This window comes from Phyllobates terribilis, unplaced genomic scaffold (assembly GCF_046119375.1).
Source record: "Phyllobates terribilis strain yellow unplaced genomic scaffold, ASM4611937v1 Scaffold_2__4_contigs__length_985480577, whole genome shotgun sequence".
NCBI classification, from domain to species: Eukaryota; Metazoa; Chordata; class Amphibia; order Anura; family Dendrobatidae; genus Phyllobates; species Phyllobates terribilis.
The window spans coordinates 682,267,895-682,292,829 of NW_027362762.1; the positions used below are offsets into that span (position 1 = coordinate 682,267,895).

The 24,935-nt window shown below is 43.6% G+C and overlaps 1 protein-coding gene across 3 annotated transcripts in view; it reads left to right on the forward strand.

The window, feature by feature from the left end:
- LOC141224337 (polymeric immunoglobulin receptor-like) overlaps positions 1-24,935 on the forward strand; it is a 161,644-nt gene that overhangs the window by 60,172 nt on the left and 76,537 nt on the right. For all 3 annotated transcript variants that reach the window (XM_073666927.1, XM_073666932.1, XM_073666935.1), the window contains one exon: positions 23,417-23,516. In XM_073666927.1, the coding sequence (XP_073523028.1) occupies positions 23,462-23,516 (55 nt within the window). In that variant the 5' untranslated portion in view covers positions 23,417-23,461. The remainder of the gene's footprint in view (positions 1-23,416; positions 23,517-24,935) is intronic.

Below are 24,935 nucleotides of genomic sequence, written 5' to 3' on the forward strand. Positions count from 1 at the left end.
GCATCGTCAGCACTAAACATCTTCGTCGCCATTTCAAAACTGTGCAGAAGGGTGCATAGGTCCCTGATCTGAGACCACTCCTCCAGCGTGATTTGCCCCACCTCTGGATCTCGTTGGCCCAGGCTATACGTCAGAACGTATTGCACCAGGGCTTGTCGGTGCTGCCACAGTCGCTGCAACATGTGCAGAGTTGAATTCCACCGGGTAAGCACATCGCATTTTAGCCGGTGAAGTGGCAGGCCCAACGACTTCTGTAGAGATGTAAGTCGCTGAGCTGCGGGATGCGAACGGCGGAAGTGAGCACACAGCGACCGTGCCCTCTGCAGAAGGCCATCTAGTCTGGGATAGTGGACTAAAAATTGCTGGACAACCAGGTTCAACACGTGAGCCATACAAGGCACGTGTGTGACATTGCCCCGGCGAAGGGCCGCACCCAGGTTTGCAGCATTGTCGCACACGGCCTTCCCTGGTTTCAGGTCCAGTGGAGACAACCATTCATGAAATTGGTTCTCCAGAGCTGACCACAACTCCTCAGCTGTGTGACTCACATTTCCCAGACATTTCAAAGTAAAAACCACCTGATGACGTTGAGCCCTACTGCCAGCATAGTAAGGAGGTGTGCAGGATCCCTTCTGCGCAGTTAGAAAGCTTGTGGCATGACCAGACAGGCTTTGGGTGCAGGTGGAAGACCGAGAGGAGGTTGAGGAGGCAGAAGCAGTGGAGGAAAAATGACATAAAGAGGATTGACGCACAACTCGTGGGGACGGCAAGACTTGGACAGCAGCCCCTTGTCCTGCTGTCACCATAGTTACCCAGTGCCCAGTCAGCGACATGTAACGCCCCTGTCCATGCCTACTCGTCCAAGTGTCTGTGGTGAAATGCACCCTGTCACACACAGAGTTTCTCAAAGAAGCGGTGATGTTGTGTGCGACATGCTGGTGGAGCGCAGGCACACCTTTCTTTGAGAAGTAGTGCCGACTGGGCATCTGGTACTGGGGCACTGCGACGGACATAAGGTCTCGAAAATCCTCTGTGTTCACCAGGCAGAAAGGCAGCATTTCTGTAGCCAAGAGCTTGCAGATGGTGAAATTCAACCTCTTAGCTTTCTCATGGCTAGGAGGAAATGGTCTTTTACTTGTCCACATCTGAGGGACCGAGGGCTGGCTATTGTGCTTAGACGGGGTTGATAAGGGTGTCCCCGGCAAACTGCCGGTCTGTGAGGAAGATGCAGGCGGACATGTTAGGTTGCCTTGATCCAAAGGTGGTGCTATCGATGTCGGACAGCGCTCAACACCAGCTGGTGTTACCACCTCCAAAGAAAATGATGACCTGCCAATCACGCTGGCTGTTGCGGGTAAAGAGGTGGCAGGTCTGCGACCCAAAACAGGTGTGACTGCTGTCCCCCCAGTCACAGAGGATGAAGAGGCCGCGGATGCACAAGATATGGCAGACGGTGGTTGGCCCGGCCGGCTAGGCCGCATTGTAGCACACTGAGCTTCCCACTGCAACTTATGCTTCATGTCCATGTGCCGGTTCATGCATGAAGTACTCAAACTATGTATTTTTTGGCCTCTACTTAGCTTTTGCTGACAAATGTTACAGATAACACGAGTTGGGTCATCTTTATCGATCTGAAAAAATGCCCAGGCTATGCAAGGCTTAGCACCCATGCGACCTGAAGAGCCACCACGACTTGTGGTGAGAGGCAGAGTTGTGTTTGAGGATGCAGTTGCTGACGTGCTTCCAGTACTACGTCTCTGTCCAGGAAGGCGCAACCTGACCTCGTCGTCACTAGCATCTTCCTCCACCTCCTCTGCTGACCTCATCTCTTGGCTGACTGTGGGTTGACAGTAAGTGGGATCTCCAACCTCATCATCATCACCCTGTGCGTTATCACACCCGTCGTCCTCAGAGCCAACCTGTTCCTGCCCTGACAAAAAACTAAAGTTGTCGCTCCAATCAGGTTTTTGAGTCTCATCATCGTCTTCCTCATTGTCTCCACCAACAGGAGTTACAGTTTGGGAATGAGGGTCTAGATTATGGTCAGAACCTTCTGTGTCTGGTCCTGGATCCGACTCATAAAGATTCTGGGCATCAGTGCAGATCATTTCCTCATCTGGATTCACAGAAGCGCTGGAGTCGACCTCTGATTCCCAGGCTATAGTATGAGTAAACAGTTCTGCAGACTCAACCATCTGTTCTACCTCATACTCAGACGGGCAGCTGGAGATTTGGGAGCTGTGAGGAAGCAAGTGCGATTGGGGTGACACCTTTGAGGACTGGAGTATTTGTGATGTTGAAGTTGATGTGGAGGAGAGCCCACTTAAAGGAGCACTTGATATCCGTTGAAGCACCTGCTGTTTTTGTGCCTCATCTGGAATTTGTAGCGATTGGCGTGGCCGTAAGAAAGGGATCTTATCACATTGTCCGCTAAAAGAAGTAGACATTTTAGTTTGGCTGGAAGATGGTCTTTCTTCTGCAGATGTTACTGTTGCTTTAACACCTACCCCACGGACACAACCTTTTTTCCCCTTCCCAACACGCCTATTCCCCTTTCCACCAGCAGCAGGCCTTTTTCCACTCATTTTGGTGGTTAACTAATTCACAACTCTGGAGTTGTTTGCACAAAAAAACAATGGATGGGAACCGAGCAGAGCTGAGTGGCCAAACTGTGGTATTAGGCCAAAAGTATTGACTGGGTTAGATGCAGAAAAAAATTATATTCAATTTGCAACCTGATGGAGGTCAGTATAGATGGACTAATAGAACAAGTCCCACACACAGCTAGAAGCCCAAATATTTTTTCAGAGGTAGATGCAGAAAAAAATTGTATTCAGTTTGCAACCTGATGGAGGTCAGTATACATGGACTAATAGAACAAGTCCTACACACAGCTAGAAGCCCAAATATTTTTTCAGAGGTAGATGCAGAAAAAAAATATATTCAGTTTGCAACCTGATGGAGGTCAGTATAGATGGACTAATAGAGAAAGTCCCACACACTGCTAGAAGGCCAAATATTTTTTCAGAGCTAGATGCAGATATAAATTATTTTTAATTTGCAACCTGATGGAGGTCAGTATAGATGGACTAATAGAGAAAGTCCCACACACTGCTAGAAGGACAAATATTTTTTCAGAGCTAGATGCAAAAAAAATTATATTAAGTTTGCAACCTGATGGAGGTCAGTATAGATGGCCTAATAGAACAAGTCCTACACACAGCTAGAAGCCCAAATATTTTTTCAGAGGTAGATGCAGAAAAAAAATATATTCAGTTTGCAACCTGATGGAGGTCAGTATAGATGGACTAATAGAGAAAGTCCCACACACTGCTAGAAGGCCAAATATTTTTTCAGAGCTAGATGCAGATATAAATTATTTTTAATTTGCAACCTGATGGAGGTCAGTATAGATGGACTCATAGAGAAAGTCCCACACACTGCTAGAAGGCCAAATATTTTTTCAGAGCTAGATGCAGAAAAAAATTATATTCAGTTTGTAACCTGATGGAGGTCAGTATAGATGGACTAATAGAACAAGTCCCACACACAGCTAGAAGCCCAAATATTTTTTCAGAGGTAGATGCAGAAAAAAATTATATTCAGTTTGCAACCTGATGGAGGTCTGTATAGATGGATTAATAGAACAAGTCCCACACACAGCTAGAAGCCCAATATTTTTTCAGAGGTAGATGCAGAAAAAAAATATATTCAGTTTGCAACCTGATGGAGGTCAGTATAGATGGACTAATAGAGAAAGTCCCACAAACTGCTAGAAGGCCAAATATTTTTTCAGAGCTAGATGCAGATAAAAATTATTTTTAATTTGCAACCTGATGGAGGTCAGTATAGATGGACTAATAGAACAAGTCCCACACACAGCTAGAAGCCCAAATATTTTTTCAGAGCTCGATGCAGAAAAAAATTATATTCAGTTTGCAACCTGATGGAGGTCAGTATAGATGGACTAATAGAACAAGTCCCACACACAGCTAGAAGCCCAAATATTTTTTCAGAGGTAGATGCAGAAAAAAATCATATTCAGTTTGCAACCTGATGGAGGTCTGTATAGATGGATTAATAGAACAAGTCCCACACACAGCTAGAAGCCCAAATATTTTTTCAGAGGTAGATGCAGAAAAAAATTATATTCAGTTTGCAACCTGATGGAGGTCTGTATAGATGGATTAATAGAACAAGTTCCACACACAGCTAGAAGCCCAATATTTTTTCAGAGGTAGATGCAGAAAAAAAATATATTCAGTTTGCAACCTGATGGAGGTCAGTATAGATGGACTAATAGAGAAAGTCCCACACACTGCTAGAAGGCCAAATATTTTTTCAGAGCTAGATGCAGACAAAAAATTATTTTTAATTTGCAACCTGATGGAGGTCAGTATAGATGGACTAATAGAGAAAGTCCCACACACTGCTAGAAGGCCAAATATTTTTTCAGAGCTAGATGCAGATATAAATTATTTTTAATTTGCAACCTGATGGAGGTCAGTATAGATGGACTAATAGAGAAAGTCCCACACACTGCTAGAAGGCCAAATATTTTTTCAGAGCTAGATGCAGATATAAATTATTTTTAATTTGCAACCTGATGGAGGTCAGTATAGATGGACTAATAGAGAAAGTCCCACACACTGCTAGAAGGCCAAATATTTTTTCAGAGCTAGATGCAGAAAAAAATTATATTCAGTTTGCAACCTGATGGAGGTCAGTATAGATGGACTAATAGAACAAGTCCCACACACAGCTAGAAGGCCAAATATTTTTTCAGAGGTAGATGCAGATAAAAATAATTTTTAATTTGCAGCCTGATGGAGGTCAGTATAGATGGACTAATAGAGAAAGTCCCACACACTGCTAGAAGGCCAAATATTTTTTCAGAGCTAGATGCAGACAAAAAATTATTTTGAATTTGCAACCTGATGGAGGTCAGTATAGATGGACTAATAGAGAAAGTCCCACACACTGCTAGAAGGCCAAATATTTTTTCAGAGCTAGATGCAGACAAAAAATTATTTTTAATTTGCATCCTGATGGAGGTCAGTATAGATGGACTAATGGAGAAAGTCCCACACACTGCTAGAAGGCCAAATATTTTTTCAGAGCTAGATGCAGAAAAAAATTATATTCAATTTGCAACCTGATGGAGGTCAGTATAGATGGACTAATAGAATGATGCTATGCCCAAAAGATTTTACTTCACTAGGTGCAGTAAAAAAATTGGTATTCTATACACAGGTGGTATATCTTGCAACACAGATAGGCTACTCCACTGACTAACACACTCTGCAATAGGCCAAAAAGGATTAGCTTTGCTAGATTCAGCCAAATGCTGTGAAAAAAACTTGCACAGCACTGGCACAGACCTGCCTGGCAAAAACTGATAGGAACTCATGTAACCTAGTCCTGAAAAGGACTGCAATTACAATTAGTCTTTACTCCCACAATCTATCTATTTAAGAGCACAGACCTGCCTGATAAAAGTCGTAGAAAATGCTGTAACCTAGTCCTTAAAAGGACTGCAATCACAACTATTCCCTACTTCCAAGCTATCTGTAGATTTGTGCGAAAATTGCCTTGAAATTAACAAGGTATAGCGCACACAGCAACAGCGGTGCCGTCTAACACGCAGCTGCAGCAGTGAGAAAATGGTGGCGACGGGGAAAATGGCTTGGTCTTATAGGGCAAGGACATGTGACATACACTGCCAATGACACATGCCCTTGCTTGTGTGAAAAAAAGCACTTCGCTCCGTGTGTGCGCTGCTGATAGGCTGACAGATTGCACCTCCCCACTGTAAATGCGGGAAAGAGAAAAAAAAATGGAGATCTTCATTATTCCTGCAGAGATCCATCCCCTGCCCCTCCCCCCGCCCCGCTGTACACTCAAACTGCGTATTAACATTAATTTTCATCATTACTGAGAAAAAATCCAGTTATGATTTTGGTGCACGAACAGTTATCGAACATAACCTCCAACAGCCGAATTTTTCTCAAATCGTTCGTGTTCGCCGAACGGCTCGAACACCGCCCAAAACAGCTCGAATTTGAGATTGGCGAACAGTTCGAGTCGAACAACGCTCATCTCTACCACCGAGCTCCGCCAAACACCTCGTGCTAACCTTCTACCAGCCTGGGATGGGAGTCGCAGCATTACTCAGCAGAATTGCACCTCCTGTAACCCTGCGCCATCACCTCCACCACATCCCCCCGCCGGTAAGCTAAATTCAGACTGTAAAATTTGAAAATTTGGGGTGCATCATAAGGTACGGTGTGCCTTATGGTCCGAACAATATGGTACATAGAATACATATGGTACATAGTCTCTATCAGAATATCACTACAAAATATGCTATGGCCTGCACCTGGAATGATATAAGTGGCCTTCTAGATATCACACTTCATAAACATAGGACTAAGATATCTCCTAATTAATAACCTCTTTATTGTTCTTGTGTACCACATTTGTTACTTACCCTGAATATAAAATGTTCATTTCTATTTGTATTCTTCTTACGACAATATTGTAATGTATATTTGATCCTTTTCAATAAAAATAGAATAAAAAAACATAGTGAGGGCAGAGCTTCTGTATGTCATTGGTTTGCCAATATAATTGGGTCAATGGTGCTTGTGAATAGAAGTACAAGGATGAATTCTGAATTATATAGCAATATACACTGTGCTCAGATTCAGTCAAGTGCTGCAAACGCTTCGCTATTCAGATGGATAATGAGTGACCAAAACATTCTGCCATTCTGCAAAAACAACACAATAGCTTCTTTTGGTAGTATAATGCAATATTCTTCAATATAACTTCAACCTGATTAAGCAAGCCGTTTACTGAAGGCATTAAAACTAGTGATAAACGAACGTGCTTGCCACTGCTCGGTACTCGCCAGAGCATCACCGTGCTCGACAAGCTCAGCGCTCGGCGAGTATTTCCGGGTTGGTCGGGCGGGAAGTCTGGTCCCCACCCTGCATGTTTGGCGCTCTTTAGAGAGCCAATGAACATGCAGGGATTGCTTGCCATGCACTATAATGCCGTAGACATGTTGCTTGTGGGCATTACAGTGATTGGCTGGCCGCACAGCATCATCAGGTCTATGTAAGACCTGGCGCCTCTATGCTTGTCACAGTCTACCCCAAAATCATGCAAAATAGGGAGAGCTGCTGAAATTGTGCCACAACAAACACTCATATCTTGTTGCCCCACCTTCCTGTCCCAATTGTCAGGGGACCGTAGCACACCACTTTTGAAACCAGAGCAATGTCAAAAGGTTGTTGGTTGGATAGCAGATAATGCTTCCAGTTACTTTGCCACCACCACTAGCACCCTGTCTTCCACACAGTCAATTCTCAGTAGCCGTAAGTCTGGACTGCATATTCCTCTCCCTGATCCTCCATTCTCCCACCATGCCGAGTGCCCGGAGACAACTGATTCCACACTTCGACACTCAGAAGAGCTGTTCACTTTTCCATTTGTAGATTCAATTGTAGCGATGTCCAAATATTTGAGCAGCCACGGTCACACGAAGGCAGTGGTGGGAAAGTGCAATTACTGTCATAAGAGGTGGATGATTATGATGAGACACAATTGCCAGAAAGTCAGGAGGAGGACCAGGGAGCGGAAGTGGAAGACGAGGTGGTGGATGATATAGTAACTGACCCAACCTGGCAGGGGGACTTACAGAGCGAGGGCAGCAGAACACAGGGTGAGGGAGGCATATCACCACAGCAGGCAGGAAGAAGCAGTGTGGTGGCCGCAGACATAAGGTGGGAAAATGTTTCCCGTAACACCAACACGATGGAAGTTGCCAGTACAAATGTTAGGTCTTCCCGAGTCTGGTTATTTTATAAAGACTTTGCAAATAACCCAAAAAAGGCCATTTGCACCACCTGCCAGGTCAGCATCAGCAGGGGTAGCAAAACTAGCAGCCTGACCACCACCAGCATGATCAGGCACATGGCAGCAAAACACCCTACTAAGTGGGCCGAACCCCAGGGTCCAGAAACAGTGTGTGTGGGTGACACCACTGCTTCTTAGGCTGTTGTGCATGCACGCCAATCCCCTATCCATCAGATCATGAATAAGACGCGTAGATTTGACTGATGTAATTCCTCACTGAAGCAGATTGATGAGATGCTTGTATTTCTCGGACAAACTCAAAGATTTTTTTATCTTGGACTTTATTAAAACATTACTATGTTTTAACTTTATCCTACGCTGGAGATTTTCCTCTTTTCTCTTCATTGCACCAACCCGAGCCAGGGTGACTCCCTGCAAGGATCTCTGAACAGAGGATTTGCAGACTTCATTCTGGTGATCTGACTTTCCCTTTCTTTCCCTCCCTGTTTCCATGCAATCCCCTATCCATGGCACTTGCGAAGATGCCTCCTGCTCTGCACGTGTCGTTGCACACTCTCAACTATGCCTGTGCTCTAAATGTTGCCTTTTAGGCTCATGGAGAGGGAAGCTTTACGCAACCTGATGGTGGCGGCCGTCCCTCGGTCCGCAGCCGCCACTATTTCTCCAATTGTGCCGTTCCCACATTACACAAGCACGTGTCCCAAAACATTAGCCTGCCCTCAACAATGCAGTTACTGGGAAAGTCCACCCACCCACAGACACATGGACATGTGCTTTTGGGCAGGGATGGTACATCTCACTGATGGCACACTGGGTTAATATAGTGGAAGCCGGAACCCAGTTGGACCTTGAGACGGAACACGTCTTCCCGATGCCGAGGATTGCGGGCACTGGGTCAATCAGGGTTGCCCCCACATTCTACAACTCCTGCACCTCCTCCTCATCTTTAGCCTCCATCTCCAAAATGAGCACATCAGTCAGAAGCTGGAAGCACTGCAGCACTGCCTCGGCCAAGCGACAACAGGCTGTGCTGAAGCTAATATGTTTAGATGACAAACCGCACACCGCTGAAGAGTTGTGGACAGCTCTGAAAGAGCAGACAGATCTGTGGCTCACACCGCTGAATCTACAGCCAGGAATGGTCGTGTGTGACAATGGCCAGAACCGGGTGGCGTCTCTGAAGCGAGCCGAGCTCACACATGTACCATGCCTGGCCCATGTGCTTAACCTCATGGTTCAGCGATTTCTCAAAACTACAGCCCTTGCCATGCTTCAGCAGCGTTTGCAGCTTCCAGCTCGACTGGTGTGCAATATCCCCATGCATTGGAACTCTACATTGCAGATGTTGGAAAGGATTTGTGAGCAGAAGAGGGCAGTTGTTGACTACCAGCATCTACACAGCCGTCGGTATTCAGGTCAGACTCCACACATAAGACCTCAGGAGTGGACATGGATATCAGACATCTGTACCATACTCCAAAATTTTGAGGAGTCCACCAAGATGGTGAGCGGCGATGACGCCATAATTAGCGTAACCATCCCGCTTCTCCGCATACGCCTGTCAACTGAAAATGCTGACAGGCTGACTCTTATAAAAATGAGCAATGGCTGGATTGGGCCAGACTTCTCAACACCACCGAATGATAGCAGCATAACATAAACTCAAATACAGTGTCTTTTTTCGTGAGATTTAAGACTGTGTGCCCACGATGCGGATTTAATGCGTTTCCGCGGCAGTATTTCCGTGGATGAAAAGCATTAAAATCGCTTGTTAAAATGTCTGCTATGTTTCCCAATGATAATCTGCATTATCATTGTGGAAAAATCCACAGCACAACCATTTCTTGTGCGATTTTGCGGATAAATCGCCGCCATTGACTTGCATTCAACCGCATAACATCCCCATGTATACATGTATTCATGCGGATGTTATGCTGTTCAATGCGCGGTTGGTACCCGGGTCTGGAGAAGAGGAGACTCTCCTCCAATCCAGGTACCATGGTACCTGCAAGTTAAAAAATAATTATAAGGCAAAAAATAAAAAAAAAATTCATAGTGACGTGACCATCCGCTGATTAAATGACGTCATCGCAGGTCCTGGTAGAACATCGCGGGCCGCCGAGGAAAGAAGTCACCGCCGGGCGCAGACTGGGGGCTGCCGGAGAGGTGACTATTAATATTTTTTTTATTTTTCACTTTATAATTATTTTTTTTCTACTATAGGTGCAGCATTTTATGCAGAAATCTCGGTCACAAAATATAGATCTATGCCAGTTGCATGGATTTATATTGTTTGACCAACTTGTCAAGCCCTTTTCCAAGTGATGCTCAAAATTGCTTGGAAAAGCGCTTGAAAAAACGCATGCATAAACTCATGTAAAAACACTTAAAAAACACTTTTTCCTGGCAGAAAAAACGCATGTAAAATCTGCATGTGTTTTTACTGCCAGGGAGAGGAAAAAAACGCTCAGGAAATTTCTGCTTGAAATCTGCAACGTGGGCACATACCCTAACTCTACACTGTGTGCAGAATTATTAGGCAAATGAGTATTTTGATCACATGATACTTTTTATACATGTTGTCCTACTCCAAGCTGCATAGGCTTGAGAGCCAACTACCAATTAAGTAAATCTGGTGATGTGCATTTCTGTAATGAGGAGGGGTGTTGACTAATGACATCAACACCCTATACAAGGTGTGCTTAATTATTAGGCAACTTCCTTTCCTTTGGCAAAATGAATCAGAAGAGAGATTTGACGGGCTCTGCAAAGTCCAAAATTGTGAGATGTCTTGCAGAGGGATGCAGCAGTCTTGAAATTTCCAAACTTTTGAAGCGTGATCACCGAACAATCAAGCGTTTCATGGCAAATAGCCAACAGGGTCGCAAGAAGCGTGTTGGCCAAAAAAGGCGCAAAATAACTGCCCGTGAATTGAGGAAAATCAAGCGTGAAGCAGCCAAGATGCCATTCACCACCAGTTTTGCCATATTTCAGAGGTGCAACATTACTGGAGTATCAAAAAGCACAAGGTGTGCGATACTCAGGGACATGGCCAAGGTAAGGAAGGCTGAAAAACGACCACCTTTGAACAAGAAACATAAGATAAAACGTCAAGAGTGGGCCAAGAAGTATCTTAAGACTGATTTTTCAAAGGTTTTATGGACTAATGAAATGAGAGTGACTCTTGATGGGCCAGATGGATGGGCCAGAGGCTGGCTCAGTAAAGGCAAAGAGCTCCACTCTGACTCAGATGCCAGCAAGGTGGAGGTTGGGTACTAGTATGGGCTAGTATCATCAAAGATGAACTTGTGGGACCTTTTCGGGATGAGGATGGAGTGAAGCTCAACTCCCAGACCTACTGCCAGTTTCTGGAAGACAACTTCAAGCAGTGGTACAGGAAGAAGTCGGTATTGTTCAAGAAAAACATGATTTTCATGCAGGACAATGCTCCATCACATGCATCCAACTACTCCACAGAGTGGCTTGCCAGTAAAGGTCAAAAAGAAGAAAAAATAATGACATGGCCCCCTTGTTCACCTGATCTGAACCCCATAGAGAACCTGTGGTCCATCATAAAATGTGAGATCTACAAGGAGGGAAAACAGTACACTTCTCGGAACAGTGTCTGGGAGGCTGTGGTGGCTGCTGCACGCAATGTTAATCGAAAACAAATCAAGCAACTGACAAAATCTATGGATGGAAGGCTATTGAGTGTCATCATAAAGAAAGGTGGCTATATTGATCACTCATTTTTTTGGTTTTTGTTTTTGCATGTCAGAAATGTTTATTTCTAAATTTTATGCACTTATATTGGTTTACCTGGTGAAAATAAACAAGTGAGATGGGATTATATTTGGTTTTTATTAAATTGCCTAATAATTATGCATAGTAATAGTTACCTGCAAAAACAGATATCATCCTAAGATAGCCAAATCTAAAAAAAAACACTCCAACTTCCAAAAATATTAAGCTTGGATATTTATGAGTTTTTGGGTTGATTGAGAACATAGTTGTTGATCAATAATGAAAATAATCCTCTAAAATACAACTTGCCTAATAATTCTGCACACAGTGTATTCCCATGCACCTCTGTCTTCACACCCAGACAGGGGTATAAGCTTCCTGATTTTGTCTATTTGCTCTTGTCCTCCTCGTCTTCATCCTCATCCTCATCCTCCACCACCACCCCATCACCACAATATCTATCATATCACCATATCTACACTGTGTGCAGAATTAGTAGGCAAGTTGTATTTTAGAGGATTATTTTTATTATTGATCAACAACTATGTTCTCAATCAACCGAAAAGACTCATAAATATCCAAGCTTAATATTTTTGGAAGTTGGAGTGTTTTTTTTTTAGATTTGGCTATCTTAGGAGGATATCTGTTTGTGCAGGTAACTATTACTGTGCAGAATTATTAGGCAATTTAATAAAAACCAAATATAATCCCATCTCACTTGTTTATTTTCACCAGGTAAACCAATATCAGTGCACAAAATTTAGAAATAAACATTTCTGACATGTAAAAACAAAAACCAAAAAAATTAGTGATCAATATAGCCACCTTTCTTTATGATGACACTCAACATCCTTCCAGCCATAGATTATGTCAGTTACTTGATCTGTTTTCGATCAACATTGCGTGCAGCAGCCACCACAGCCTCCCAGACACTGTTCCGAGCGGTGTACTGTTTTCCCTCCCTGTAGATCTCACATTTTATGATGGACCACAGGTTCTCTATGGGGTTCAGATCAGGTGAACAAGGGCGCCATGTCATTATTTTTTCTTCTTTTTGACCTTTACTGGCCAGCCACACTATGAAGTAGTTGGATGCATGTGATGGAGCATTGTCCTGCATGAAAATCATTTTTTTCTTGAACGATACCGACTTCTTCCTGTACCACTGCTTGAAGTTGTCTTCCAGAAACTGGCAGTAGGTCTGGGAGTTGAGCTTCACTCCATCCTCAACCTGAAAGGTCCCACAAGTTCATCTTTGATGATACCAGCCCATACCAGTACCCCACATCCATCTTGCTGGCGTCTGAGTCGGAGTGGAGCTCTCTGCCCTTTACTGATCCAGCCTCTGGCCCATCCATCTGGTCCATCCAGAGTCACTCTCACTTCATCAGTCCATAAAACCTTTGAAAAATCAGTCTTAAGGTATTTTTTGACCCATTCTTGACGTTTTATCTTATGCTTCTTGTTCAAAGGTGGTGGTTTTTCAGCCTTCCTTACCTTGGCCAGGTCCCTGAGTATCGCACACCTTGTGCTTTTTGATACTCCAGTAACGTTTTAGCTCTGAAATATGGCAAAACTGGTGGCGAATGGCATCTTGGCAGTTTCACGCTTGATTTTCCTCAATTCATGGGCAGTTATTTTGCGCCTTTTTTGGCCAACACGCTTCTTGCGACCCTGTTGGCTATTTGCCATGAAACGCTTGATTGTTCGGTGATCACGCTTCAAAAGTTTGGAAATTTCAAGACTGCTGCTTCCCTCTGCAAGACATCTCACAATTTTGGACTTTGCAGAGCCCGTCAAATCTCTCTTCTGATTCATTTTGCCAAAGGAAAGGAAGTTGCCTAATAATTAAGCACACCTTATATAGAGTGTTGATGTCATTAGTCAACACCCCTCCTCATTACAGAGATGCACATCACCAGATTTACTTAATTGGTAGTTGGCTCTCAAGCCTATGCAGCTTGGAGTAGGACAACATGTATAAAAAGTATCAAAGTGATCAAAATACGCATTTTCCTAATAATTTGCACGTGGTGTACGTCTCTTGCAAGGGGCATTGGAGTTCCTCCAAATTTTTGGCAGCCGTTGCATTCACTGCATAGGCAAACAGCATGGGAAACCCACTTCCTAAAAATGGGAACATTGTTTTCAGAAGGCCCTTTGACCTCTACGTCTCTTGCAAGAGACTTTGGAGTTCCACCAAATTTTTCGCAGTTGTTGCATGTACATCATAGGCAAATAATATGGGAGACCCACTCATTTCTAATAGGAACATGTCATTACTGTGCCCCAGCTCTATGTGTCTTTAAATTGTTATTGGGGTATTTCCTAAATTTTGGCAGCCATTAGACTAACTACATACCCTATAACTGTATAGCAGACCCATTCCTTTCTAATGGGAACATGTCGTTACTGTGGCCCAGCTCTATGTGTCTTTAAATTGTTATTGGGGTTTTTCCCAAATTTTGGCAGCCCTTGAAGTCACTGCATGTGCATTACCTCTATAGGAGACCCACTCCTTTATAATGGGAATTTTTTTTTTACTGAGACCCTCCTCTATGTCTCTTTAAAGGGGTATTGGGGTGTGTCCAAATTTTTGGCATCCCTTGCAGTCACCGCATACACAATAACAGTATAGGAGACCCACTCTTTAATAATGGGAACAACAAAGCATAGCTGACTGCTGGCCCTTTAAAGGGAACCTGTCACATCCTAGCTGCCCTGTAGACTGCCCCATAGTGTTGTTAGTGATGCAATGTGCATCACTAACAAGCTGTTTTCATGAAAATTGGTGGAGCTATAATGATTTTATTGTGAGTCCCCTAAAAGTGGGGTAATACCTCTGACAACATTGTTGACAGCAGTGACCTGGGAGTCAGAGATGCTTCCAGGGGTCTTCCCCATGCTGTTCCCTTGTCATATGAGCACTGTTCCCATTGATTTGGGCAATTTTTAGGCCCTCTGCAGACCGCTGGGGGAGTGGGGGCCACCAGCAAAATGCTCGAGTTTTCCATAGATTTACATTGGGCTCGTTACTCGAACCGAGCACTCGAGCGTTCCTATTTGCTCGACCCGAGCAACGAGTACGTGAGCATTTTAGTGCTCGCTCATCACTAATTAAAACCCACAAACAAGCAGAAACTGAAGATGGCTGTAGTAAAGAGGAAGCAATGGAATAAGAGAGATATACATTAAACATCTTTATATCTTTTTACATTTAAAATAAAATAGGGACATATTCAATTTATATTTTTTTATGATGTATTGCGCATATCTGACCCCAGTTAAACCTTAATCTGAAGTGAAAATCTAAAGATGGATAAAGAATTAGTACTTGGACTTCGTACAAGGAAATACAAGTTCCAGGGAATTACCCAACAAAAACATTCCTGCTAAACACAAAGTTGCTTGCATTGTTCTTTTGGCTTCAATTCTGCAAACTTCTTCTATTCATCGGGCACTTTCTTAATTCTGATTATGTTTCCGGGAGTTTGTCTTCGAGTCACTGACTTTGTTTATTGGCTGCTTTGTTTTATTTTAAAAAAACAGACGATCACCAAACTCCGTCAATCTCATTTACTATTATGCCAGACTGTTTTAATTAAAGAAACTTAAATAAAAACTATCTTCAGTTTAACTCAAAATTTCAAGAAACTTTCTCAAAAGAGTTGTCTATTCCTAGCATGGTTAGAAATAAAAAAAACATACTCACTGAACAATCCACTTGCAACACTTGGATCCTCATTGATCTCTTTATTTTCTTCCCTGGTAAGGGCTGACATGTGACTGCTGCAGCCAATCAGTGGCCACAGCAATGTCGAGCTACGGCCAGTGTTTGCTTTAGCAATCACATGTCCACATGACAAGAACAGGATTTACAGAGAAGTATATGTGCCATTTAGCCCTTTGCCATACTTAACTAGCATTGATCATTAGTAGTGATGAGAGAGCACTAAAATGCTCGGGTACTCGTTGCTTGAGTCTAGCAAACTGGAATACTCGAGTGCTCGACCCGAGCAACGAGCCCAATGTAAGTCAAGGGGAAACTCAAGCATTTTTCCAGCGCCCCCTCCTTTCCCCTGACAGTCTTCTGAGGGCCTAAAAATTGCCCAAATCGATGGGAACAGTGCTCAAATGACATGGGAACAGCATGGGGAAGACCCCTGGGAATAAGAGACAGAAAGTTCTCCTTGTAGCGTGGGTCTAGAAGTGTCACCAACCAGTAATGACTGTCACCCATAATTTGGACAATGCGAGTTTCACCGAAAAGGCAGCTTAACATAAACTCAGCCATGTGTGCCAGACAGCTAACAGGAAATACTTCAATGTCCTCACCAGGAGGACAACTGACCATGCTTTCCTCCTCATCCTCTTCCTCCATTTCCTCAGGCAATCCACGCTGAACAGACGGTATGACAGTTGTGCAGGTAGTACTGTATATTGCGCAGGAAACTAGCTCCTGTTCTTCCTCCTCTTTCTCATTGTCACCCAATCCACGTTGGGATGAAATGAGGCTGGGCTGTGTATAATCACCATGTATGGTTCCTTACTCCATCTCAGCATGCTCTGCCTGCAATGCATCCTCTTTAATTGTGAGCAGAGAGAATTTCAGATGACAGAGAAGCGGGATGGTGACACTAATTATGTTGTCATCGCCACTCACCATCTTGGTGGACTCCTCTAAATTTCAGAGGATGGTACAGATGTCTGACATCCATGTCCACTCCTGAGGTCTTATGTGAGGAGTCTGACATGAATACCGATGGCCGTGTTGATGCTGTAGTCAATAACTGTCTTCTTCTCCTCACAAATCCTTCCCAACATCTGCAATGTAGAGTTCCAACGTGTGGGGACATCAAACATCAGTCGATGAGCTGGAAGCTGCAAACGCTGCTGAATCACGGCAAGGGTGGTGGAAGCTGTTGGTAACTTTCTAAAATGGGAGCACACGCACCGTACTTTGACAAGCAGATCCGAAAGATCTGGGTAGGTTTTTAGAAACCGCTGAACTATGAGGTTAAGCATATGGACCAGGCATGGTACATGTGTGATCTCGCCTCGCTTTAGAGCCGCCACTAGGTTCCGGCCATTGTCACACACGACCATGCCTGGCTGTAGGTCAGTGTTGTCAGCCACAGATCTGCCTGCTCTTTCAGAGCTGTCCACAACTTTTCAGTATTGTGCGGTTTGTCACCTAAGCATATTAGCTTCAGCACAGCCTGTTGCCGCTTGGCCGAGGCAGTGCTGCAGTGCTTCCAGCTTGTGACTGATGTGGTCATTTTGGAGATGGAGGCTGAAAAGGAGGAGGAGGTACAGGAGCTGTAGAATGTGGGGGAAAGCCTGATTAACTCAGGCTCGCAATCCTCAGCGTCGGAAGAACACGTTCCGTCCCAAGATCCGATTGGGTCCCGGCTTCCACTATATTCACCCAGTTTTCCGTCAGCGAGATGTACCGTCTCTGCCCACAAGCACTTTTCCAGTAACTGCATTGTTGAGGGCAGGCTAATGTTGTTGGATACGTGCTCATGTAATGAAGGGACAGCAAACTGGGAGAAATAGTGGTGGCTGGAGATTGAGTACCGAAGAACAGCCACCGCCATCAGGTTGTGGGAAGCTTCTGTCTCCACGCACCTAAAAGGCAACATTTTGAGCGCAAGCATTCGCAAAATGTGCGAATTTAGTAGTGTGGCCTGTGGGGCATTGGTTGCGTATTTGTGTTGCGGTAGAAGGACTGGGGTAGGGACTAGGGAAAACTGAACTCTGCCCTGGGACAAGGATGTGGACGTGCTTGCTGATGGTGCTAGTTGAGAGTGTGCAACGACAGGTGCAGGGAGTGAGGCATCTTCGCATGTGCCATGGACAGGGGATTTGTGTGCATGCACAACAGCGGAAGAGGCAGTGGCGTCATCCGCTGACACTGTTTCTGGACTCTGGGGTTCGGCTCACTTAGTGGAGTACTTTGATGCCATGTGCCTGATCATGCTGGTGGTGGTCAGGCTGCTAGTCAAATATTTGGGCATCGCTCCACGCATTCTCCTCCTCACCCACTTGAAGCTGGGTGGGCAAGAGGCCCGAATCTATAAATGGAAAAGTGAACAGCTCTCCTAAGTGTCCAAGTGTGGGATCAGTTATCACCGGGCACTCTCATGGCTACTGAGACTTGACCGTGTGGAAGACAGGGTGATAGTGGTGGTGGCAAAGTGAATGGAAGCATTATCTACTATAGAACCAACAACCTTTTGACAATTCTCTATGTTCAATAGTGGTGTTCTGCAGTCCCCTAGTAATTGGGACAGGAAGGTCGAGGAACAAGATGTGGATGTTTGTTGTGGCACAATTTCAGCTTGCCCACAGCCTCGACCTCTGCATGCACCACCACCATCACATCCACTTTCCCATCCTTTGCCAAGCGCCTTGCCCATTTTAAATGGAGGACAATATTTTCCACGTTTACTACAAATGGAAGGATTTGAACCGCAGTTATATGTGATACGTCTGATGGAGAACCACGGTTTTAAATAGCGGGCCTGTAGTTTACTAACACTATTGTTCACAGTGACCCCGTGTGAATAGCTTTACCAACACACTGCAACAAAATGGAAATAGAGGCCAGAAATGGCTGAAGTAGGAACTCAGTTATATGTGATACATCTGACGTAGAACCACGGTATTAAAAAGTGGGCCTGTAGTTTACTCATACTATTGTTCACAGCGACCTCATGTGAATTGCTTCACTGACGCAATGCAACAAAATGGAAATGGAGGCAAATATTTTCCACGTTCAGTTCAAACTTCTGGATTTTTATCACTGTAATATGGAAAAGAGCTGGCTGTATTCTGCAGTGCTAATAAGCAAATGGAGCAGAAAAATGGTGTACTCTGGATTGCTTTTTAAGTAAATAATCAGGATTAGGATAAAAAAAAAATAGCCCTGGCCCCTGATACCTGGGGCTATGTCTACAAATATCTGTAAAAGCAGGATCAGTCAGAATGTGCAATGGACCCTCTAGTGCTGTATGCACTGCAGTCTGTCACATACCCTGCCTGCCTTGCTTTTTAAAGCCCCCGTCACACTAAGCGAGATCGCTAGCGAGATCGGTGCTGAGTCACAAGTTTTGTGATGCAACAGCGATCGTAGCAGCTATCTCGTTACGTTTGACACGTAGCAGCGACCAGGCCCCTGCTGTGAGATCGCTGGTCGTGTCAAAATGGCCTGGACCATTTTTTGTTCGTTGAGGTCCTGCTGGGTAGCATGCATCGGTGTGTTTGACACCTTACCAATGACCTCGTTTGCGTGCATTTGCGTTGTATCGTTATACAGGTCGCTACGGGTCGCCGTATTGTTGCTGCGTCATTGGAAAGATCTGACTGTTTGACATCTCACCAGCGACCACATAGCGATGCAGCAATGATCCCTGCCAGGTCGTATCGCTGTCGGGATCGCTGTAGCATCGCTAAGTGTGACGGTACCTTAAGAAAATAACCAGGATTAAGATAAAAAAAGAATTAGCCCTGGCCCTTGATATCTAGGGCTATGTCTACAAATATCTGTAACAACAGCAGCGTACAGAGCGTGCTATGGACCCTCTTGTGCTATATACACTAAAGCCTGCCACATACATTGCCTGCCTGTCTAACTCCTGCTATCACCACTGATTATATGCAGCTGGATTAGTCCTCAGAAGGACTGTTAGTTCAGATGGATATATAGATATTCTGTGGAACACCTATACTAACTATAAACAAGCAAATCTCTCTCTGACTCAGCAGCAGCTCTCCCTACTCTGCCTGTTTCCGGGGTAGACTGTGATGAGCCTAGCATCACCGGGTCTTCAATAGACCCGATGACACTATGCTGCCAGCCAATCACTGCAATGCCACAACCACCACGCCCGAGCATCACGGTGCTCGACAAGTTCGGCGCTCGGTGAGAATTTCTGAGCTGCTCGGGGGGAGCTCGGGTCTCCGCTCTGCATGTTTGGCGCTGTTTAGAGAGCCAATGAACATGCAGGGATTGCTTGCCACGCACTGTAATGCCGTAGCCGAGTACCGAGTAGTGGCAAGCACATTCGCTCATCACTAATCATTAGTAATGACAAAGCTATATTTGGACTTTTGGATTTGATTTATCAAAGTAATTTCACCAGATTGCTTTGAAAAATGAAAAATTTTGAAGCTACCCCAAGTTGCAGTAACCTTTTGTTACTTTTGCTGTTTTCACACCCCATTATTTTTTTCTACTGGCTCAGACCCCTTATCAGGTTTTACCAACCTTTTGTCCAGTTTCATGTTGTTCTTGCAATGTCTAGCTGTAGAGATGAGTGGAACTTTTAAAATGTGAAATTGCTGGCTTTGGTGAATTTTGCCCCCCAAAAATTTTTGCTAATAAATTAGTGTAATCTTAATACTGGAGAGTTTGTAATTGCTGTGAAAATACATGTGAGGGAGACTTGAGAGAAAGAGAAAGATCATAACAGCTTAAGTACCACAGAATGAAGAGACTTACCCAGTGACTCTGGAGATGGAAAATGACTCTTATGTAAAAACTGTGCTCCATTGGGATCTTTGATGGTCCAGGTACTTACCACCTTTATATAATGTATGGTAATTTGTAAGATTTCATAGCTGTAGGGCATTCTGGGGCCTCGGCAGTGCGAGAAATGGTTCTTGACAAGGTTTCTTTTTTAAACCATGAATATAATCTCCAAATGTTACAAATCGAGTGAAACCATTAAATTTAGGAAATTTGACTCTAATTTGATCCACGGATCAATCCACTCATCCCTGTTCAGCTGCCAATTGGTGATGACTTTGAGTATTGATCCTAAGTTTAGCAAGCTCCATACAGGAAGCAGGCAAAAGGGCCCACATCCAGGCCCCTTGCTGCAAAATCCAGTCATTATAAGTACAGAATATATATTATTGAAGGGGCGGGTTCGGGGCACAGTTGGCCTGAGGGTCGGCCCTGTGTCTGCAGTTTGGTGGCTTTTTTCATGTGACAGGTTCCCTTTAAAACTAGAGACTGGCTAGGACCATCCCGTTGGGTACACCTTGTTGTTGTGGGATGGTAACAAAGTTCATATAGTAAGGTACGACGATGTTAAGAATTCAATTCCACGGCGGGGCACGGGCAGCCGAGTGGGCGGAATCCATCAGAGCCCGTCAGTCATCCTTCTTCATAAAGTTAGAGAATGTTTTCCATGAGACGAAAATATGTAATAGCCGGAATGGGGACCGGTGATATTTGTACACACTAAATGAAAGATATATATCAAAAATAAGACAATTAAAATCAAAAAGATAAAATCAAGCAGAAATAAAATGGGCACACCATATCTACTTAACCCGCCATATACTAAATAGCAGGGACTACAGGAGAGCACAAAAGGGCCACAATAGGCACTAGAGTCAAATACAACCTAAGGAAATAACAAATAGCAGATACACCTTAATCAGAGTTATATATGTCTCAAAAAGGCCATGAGTTAAATCCAAAAGAAAGTGAAAATAATCATAACGCATATGAGACGCAGAGCAGCACTATCTAGGTCATAAGAATGATGAAAAGCCTAGATTTTCATTCAGACCCCGCGGTGCCAGGGTGTCAAGGGTAATAATCCATCTCGCCTCCTTTTGTGCTAGGAGGCGTTTGGCATTCCCGCCCCGAGAGCCGAGACACACTTTGTCAATCCCCCGCACCTTAAGTGAACGAGAGTCACAATTATGGAAATCTCTAAAGTGTCGGGGTAGCGTCTTCAGCTCTCGGGGATCTGTGGCTGTCCGTGCTGCGCCAATGTCCCGTACGTGTTCCTGAACCCTGACTCGAAGCTCCCTGGAAGTTAACCCAACATAAATCAAATTGCACCCACACGTGGCAAAATAAACCACATGTGTGGTACTACAAGAGATAAAATGGCGAATATCAAACTGGCGGGAGCCATCAGAGCTGGGGAACGACGTACACCGAAGGACATTGGCACAGGGGACACAGTGGCCACATGGGAATGAATCCACCCTGGGTTGGAATATAATCTCCAAATGTTACAAATCGAGTGAAACCATTAAATTTAGGAAATTTGACTCTAATTTGATCCACGGATCAATCCACTCATCCCTGTTCAGCTGCCAATTGGTGATGACTTTGAGTATTGATCCTAAGTTTAGCAAGCTCCATACAGGAAGCAGGCAAAAGGGCCCACATCCAGGCCCCTTGCTGCAAAATCCAGTCATTATAAGGTACAGAATATATATTATTGAAGGGGCGGGTTCGGGGCACAGTTGGCCTGAGGGTCGGCCCTGTGTCTGCAGTTTGGTGGCTTTTTTCATGTGACAGGTTCCCTTTAAAACTAGAGACTGGCTAGGACCATCCCGTTGGGTACACCTTGTTGTTGTGGGATGGTGACAAAGTACCTTATTTACATGTACTATTCCTATTTACTTATTTACATGCTGAAGAATATATGCTATGTTTTTTTTCATGGGTTTTATCTGTGAAATGCCTGCAGTGTGAACGTGCTCTTATACTATGTACGTATACCAGCTTGTATTCAGGCTCATTTCCTATTATTGCTTGCTAAAATTGGAATTATGCCTTATGCACACTATCATTTTATTGCATTGTACAGAATATGAATCTAACTAAAAATATAATCCTATGTTAATGGAATGTCAGATACTGCTATACGTAGGTATTTTGACTCTCCCATAAGGGCAGAGATGGACATATCGTTGGTTCAACCTATGCGGTCTCACAGGGAGCCAATATGTTAAGGGGCCCACTTTAGCTTCCAAAACAACAAGCAGCTTCTGTCACAAACACAAACAAGTGTTTTATGATGAACTATTAGACTGTAAAGAGCCCATTTATATGAATCTTTGATTCTAGGTGAAGATACCACTTGTGATACAGTGCCTTACTGATCCTCGGGGTTTCTATATGCTTCCGAAGTCTCCATTTACACAGAAGTGTTTAATGATTATAAGATTATATTTTGTGTCTCTATTGTGAGCATCAATACATAGATGGGCACGTCATGAAAACCAACACTGAGTCCTGCCTAATAATAAGCATATGATATTTATTTCATTCATAAGACCAGGGAAAAAAACTTACTTCACTTGTGTCTCCTTTTTCCAGCATAAAGAAAACCTGCATGTGTCTTCTCAAATTATGTACAAAGCTCTTATTGCACAGGGCCTTACACTTGGGCTACTGTGCCATCAAAACTAAATTGCACCCCAACCAACCAAAAGGAACCTCACTAAACAATTCAATTTTTCAATAGTAATTATTATTTTTGTCGGTAAAAAACCTTTATTATACTGTCCTCTTGATGTGAATAACAACTGGATCAGCTTTTTAGTTGACGGTTCGCCTATTCTAGAGTTCTATGGAACCGTATTTCTATGGTTTCTTTTACAAGAATAACAGCCTCAGTATAACAGATAAATTACATTATTTCTAAGAATAAATAATACAGGATGAAAACAACTTGTAAAACTAACATGTCTGCCCAAAGTTGCCTTGAGAAGTGGTCTTCAAGGAGGTTGGCTCAAACAATATGTAGAATACACGGTGGAACTAAAAATCTGTCACAGGAAATCTGACCTAGAATAGAGAATAGTTTTATCGAAGATGTCATCTTTTGGAGAGGTTTCACTGTATACTAAATGTCCAAAAACAGATTTCCCGTAAGCATAATTAATTTAATTGAAGATGTGTATTGCATGTGCCTTTTGTTTTTCACTGCTACCTTGACATTAAACAATTTCTTTATTTTTACTGCAGATTTAGTTAGAAGGTGAGGAAGGAACACCTATTTTCTGGAACACAATGACGCCTCTAATGTTTTTGTTTGGCATAGCTTGCGCCATAATCCAAAATGTTGGTAAGTCATCCAAAATAACCAAGCCAAGGGAAAGTTCGGCCATCAAGTATTGACACATTCTAACTACTGAGAGTTACTTTGCCAAGCTTGGCATAATTAAATGCATCATTGGCAGAGATACTGGAGATTGCACCACAATGCTTTCAATAATGCCACGTCATTTGCAATCCATATAAATAAACCTTTTGTAAAAAGTGTTTTGTATGACAATGCTCCACAATGTTTTCATTGAGATCTACTGAACAACTAAAGCCAGTTATACATTTCTCTGAAATGCTCCAAGGTTTGAGAGAAAAAACAATTTAAAGATCTTTTTTCCAGTGCTACTAGGGGTGATATACAGGTTTCTCGCTATAAGAGTAACCTGCTAATCACCAGCAGTGGTGCTGGCAAAAGGCGGACTAGTCTAATCTTTGGAAATGGTCCCTGGCCAAATCTTTTTTTTTTAAATAAGATAAGATTTTTATTGAATTCTTCCAAAATACAACATAAACAAAAATTAACACAAATTCCCCCACTCTTTGTTTCTTCTAGACCTTGTTGGTATAATTTAATAATCCTGAAAACATGATCTGTTGGTGGGCCCTGAGGACTGGAGTTGGGGAACACTGGTGAAATACAGACCATTTTAGACTAGCCTCCTGTTAACACAAAATAGCATGTACAGAAATTTTAGTCAGACTAGATATCACAATTAGTGTTGAGCGAATTTGTTCGACGAATGTTCGAAAGTTTCCAATTCGGCACTAATATGGCACATTCGGATTCGTGATCACAAATGCGAGTAAATTTTCTGACCGCAAAAACAGGGCATCCACCGCGATTTGAACAGTTTTGTTAGCATAGTGCAAGGGTATGATGAGCGGTGACATGTGCCAGGTGAGTGTGGGGGCTGTGGAGCGCTCATAACAGGTCAGATCAGCGGCGCACTGTTTGTTTTTTTTTCCTGTGGGAGCTAACTTTAACTGAGGAAAGCGCGGCCAGCCAATCATAGAAAAGGAAGCATCTACACTGTCCAGACATAAGGGCTTCTGCAATTGGCTGCAGAAATCACATGTCAATATAAAAAGCAGCCATGTTCCCTCAGCGCCATTATATTCCTGTCACTGCTGGAGACAGACGCAGCTCAGTGTTCTCCTGTGTAATGAGACATATTAGCTAGATAGATGGGCGCTTGTGTGGTAGTCAGATAGTGTAGATAATTCCTGGCTTGTGCACCTCTGCAACCACTGGTGCAGCACATTTTTGGTGTTCTTGTGCAAGTACTGAGATTCTGACAGAAACAGAGGGCCCATGCCATGCAATAGTGCTGTGCACCGCTGGTATAGAGCTCCTTGTCTCAGAATACCTTGAATCTTTTTTTGCCCTTGCTAATGCAATCAAGCAAGCTCAGTGCATCTTTTCATTTAGTGGGGTTGA